The sequence below is a fragment of the Lactuca sativa genome, chromosome 2 (assembly GCF_002870075.4).
Source record: "Lactuca sativa cultivar Salinas chromosome 2, Lsat_Salinas_v11, whole genome shotgun sequence".
In the NCBI taxonomy this organism is placed as follows: domain Eukaryota; kingdom Viridiplantae; phylum Streptophyta; class Magnoliopsida; order Asterales; family Asteraceae; genus Lactuca; species Lactuca sativa.
This window is the reverse complement of record NC_056624.2, coordinates 121,964,614-121,968,291: the sequence shown is the minus strand read 5'-3', so window position 1 is coordinate 121,968,291 and position 3,678 is coordinate 121,964,614. Positions and strand designations below refer to the sequence as shown.

Genomic DNA, 3,678 nt, shown 5'->3' with positions numbered 1-3,678 from the left:
TTGGCTAATCTAATAACATGTGCTTACACCTGAAATGAGGAACCAAAATCAAATATCAATGTTTTTTTCATTGTCTTGTACGTAACGGTCATAGTGCATAATCATGATTGAACATAATACTTCTACACGATGATTCTCAGTAATTTAATGTTGTATGCAACAATTTCTGATATTAATGGGTTGTGATAAGGAAATTGCATAGTTGTAAAAACATGACTCATTGGCTCTAATTTACATGATATATGGGTGTATAAGTAATCAAAAGAATACTTAAACATTGATATAACGCTCTTCATATATCTAATCACCAGGTTCTTTTTTCATACGATGAAATTGTTTTCAACCGGGACCCAATCCATCGTGTAATGCATCAATGTTTAGCCAACTTATATATTAATTTGCTTAAAGAACAAAAGCATGTGAGATTTAATGTTTTACATATCACCATCACAAGGTCATCGACCCAAGTGCTACATATTGTTTACCAATTATATTTTTGATGATAAGTCTGAACTTGATAAATACCACAATGTTTATAGAGTTAAAATTCCAGCATACATAACATTTATTACCAATTCATATTACGAAATATTTGGTTTCCCTTAGTTTCATTCACCTAAAATGTCAAATGGAAGAAAGATTAGTTGGTATTAGTTCGGTTTACCACTAGAAGCAACTATCTTTGTTAAAACTCTGTTTCTTTCCGAAAATTCATATTTACAAAATAATCAACGGTGAATTAGTTTCTCATTCATACACTAAACAAATTATAGTGAACTCCAAACTGTTCCTTAATCCGATTTCATACAAGTGGAAAAATTGTCTCGATTTAGTTACAAATGATAAAAAAACCTAGTGGTTAGTTGGTTGTAAGAATGCTGTATAGAACTCATAATGCGCCCAACTGAGAAGCAACATCACTGAATGTATATTCACTGCATGGAATTGTGAGGCCGCCCATTTGATGAACATACCCAAATTCTTGTTCTGCCTGATCTAGTAATTCTTGAAAAGCAGGTTCGCTTAACAACCATACAGGAACCACATATCGCTTCTTTTCTTGCTCACCAACATAGATTGCTAAATAGCCTTTCGGGATGTCCGTAGATTTTGTAGTGCCGCTTCCATTGGATAATGATCTCCGCAGAATTTGTTTTACTTGAATGATCCGAGGGAAAAGGATGGCCATTTTTAAGGAGCGGGTGTCTGTTCACTTCAAAAGCCTGATTGAGGAAGGAAACTCTTGAAGCACGTCTTTAGGGTGAAAGGGTGCGAGGGATTTCAGAAGATGTTGTGATTGTGTGATTCATATGGAATGGTCTTTATATACAGAGATACAACTAAGCAGATCTTGATTGAGGAAGGTGACATACGGTGGAAGAAATGGCAACCTCACAACATGGCTTTGTCTTCCAACCTGTAAGACAGATCCAATGTCTAATTCATGTATTTATGAGAGGGCCACATATGTTTCATGAAAACCCCAGAGATCTTAGCCACAATTTCGCGCTTGTTGGGAGGCATTGCCACATTCATCTTAATATTACATGGGACCATGGTGCTTCTTCCGTTTTTCATACCCACCTAAGCTTAGAATACTGGTGATACAAGTTATCTTCTTTGTTAAATTTCGTTTCTTTTTAAAAGTAAATGATTAAGCCATATTATTGTTTGTGACTTTGTGGTTGTGCAATTCAAGATGATACTTTTAATAACACAAGTGAAAAGACAGCGGCACATGATCTTGTCTTCCGGTCGCAATGCCCCATCTGTCATTTAATTTCCTTTTTATCAATTATGGTACATTTGAAGCTCCAATAAACCTTTATATATAGCGTATGATAAGCAAAGCACCAGCATAATTTCCTCTGCAAACTCCTCCTGTACATCTTTCACTTAGAGAATACTCACAAATTCTTTTGTCCCTCCGTGATAAACCTTCAGAAAAATGGGTATTCATATGCCTCGGATCATTCAAGCAAGACAGATACTAAAACGGTCTTTGTCAAATGGAACCCGCACAACAGAAACGGATCTACCGAAAGGATATTTTGCAGTTTATGTTGGAGAGCAAGAAAAGAAGCGTTTTGTGATTCCTGTGTCATTGTTAAGCCAGCCTTCATTTCAGGACTTATTACGTGAGACGGAGGAAGAGTTTGGATATGACCATCCAATGGGCGGCCTAACAATCCGGTGTAGTGAGCAGACATTCTATGATCTTGCAAGTGGCCTAGGAGCATTTTGAAGTCAACTGACATCATTCTGTTTGATAACACTTTTTTGTAAAGCACGGATCACATACCGTTTTGCAACATGCGAGACTGAGTCACTTGTCCCAGTTGTATAAAATATGAATTTTGACTTGTTTGGAACACCATGTATATTTTTTGACGATATAGGTTTACACTTGAAGGAGAAATAAAATTCATTGTCAATATTTAAGAAAAAACCGAAGTGTCTGCTCAATTTCAAAAAAGAAGTATCAATATAGCTAGGAATATCACCGATGTGCGAAACTAAAATCAAACATCAAGGTGTGTTTCATTTTCCTGTTGGTAACGATCAAAATGCATAATACGGATTAAACATACTATTTCTACGGGTGTTCTATGATTCTCACTTTATGTCATTATGCAACAATTTTGCATATTAATTAGTTGTGGTAAGAAAAATTGCATAGATTTATCATAGGACTCATTGGCTTTAATTTACGCGATCCTATGGTGTGTAAGTAATTACAAGAATAGTTAAAAACTGTTATAACTCTATTCGTATATCCAATCACTAGTTCGTTGTTAATACGAAGGAGTAGTTTTCAAGTAAGGCCCAATTGGGTCTTGTAATGCATCAATGATAACTTATATTTTAATTTTGTTAAGGAACAAAAGCATGTGGGGGGTAGTAATTGGTAATATATCACTATCACAAGGTCTTGGACCAAATGCTACACATTGATCACCACTCATTTTTGTGAGAGAGAGAGAGAGAGAGAGAGGAGGAGAGAGAGAGAGGAGAGAGAGAGAGAGAGAGGAGAGAGAGAGAGAGAGAGAGAGAGAGAGAGAGAGAGAGAGAGAGAGGAGAGAGAGAGAGAGAGAGAGAGAGAGAGAGAGAGAGAGTCTGTGTGTCAGAGAGAGAGAGAGAGAGAGAGAGAGAGAGAGAGAGAGAGAGAGAGAGAGCTCGTAATATTATCAACTGATATTACAAAATATTTGGTTTCCTAGTTAACTTCATCAGCTTTCGTTCACTTTAAAGGTCAACGGGAAGAAAGATTAGATAGTATATTACTTAGATTTACCACAAAGAGCTACCATTTTTGTTGACTTTGTATGTTTTATGCACTTGTACAAGACAAGCCAAGATATAACATTAACACAGTACACAATTTCACTCCAAACAAAAGAATCATATTTATTAAAATTAGTCGACAAAAAAATTTGTTTCTCTTTGTTTATATTCTCTAATTGTTAATAATTTTTTAACTGTTGAGTATGTAATGATTTTGCTTGCCCTGTAGCCTAGTTAGTGGAAAGAAAGTTCGAATAGCAAATTTGTACAGCGGAAGAAAAAAGGGAAAACAGTAGGAGACAAAAATGTTGTTGTTGTCTTTTTTTTTTTTTTTTTTTTTTTTAATTTTAAAAATTGGGTGTTTTTAAGATGTTAGTCATTAATACTTAGCTT

The 3,678-nt window shown here is 35.3% G+C and overlaps 1 protein-coding gene across 1 annotated transcript; it reads left to right on the top strand.

The window, feature by feature from the left end:
• Positions 1-1,851: 1,851 nt before the first annotated feature.
• On the top strand, positions 1,852-2,819 carry LOC128132194 (auxin-responsive protein SAUR21-like). The gene has a single exon (XM_052768415.1). It carries the CDS (start codon positions 1,949-1,951, stop codon positions 2,243-2,245), a length of 297 nt encoding a protein of 98 aa, XP_052624375.1. The 5' UTR covers positions 1,852-1,948; the 3' UTR covers positions 2,246-2,819.
• The last annotated feature ends 859 nt before the right edge of the window (positions 2,820-3,678 follow it).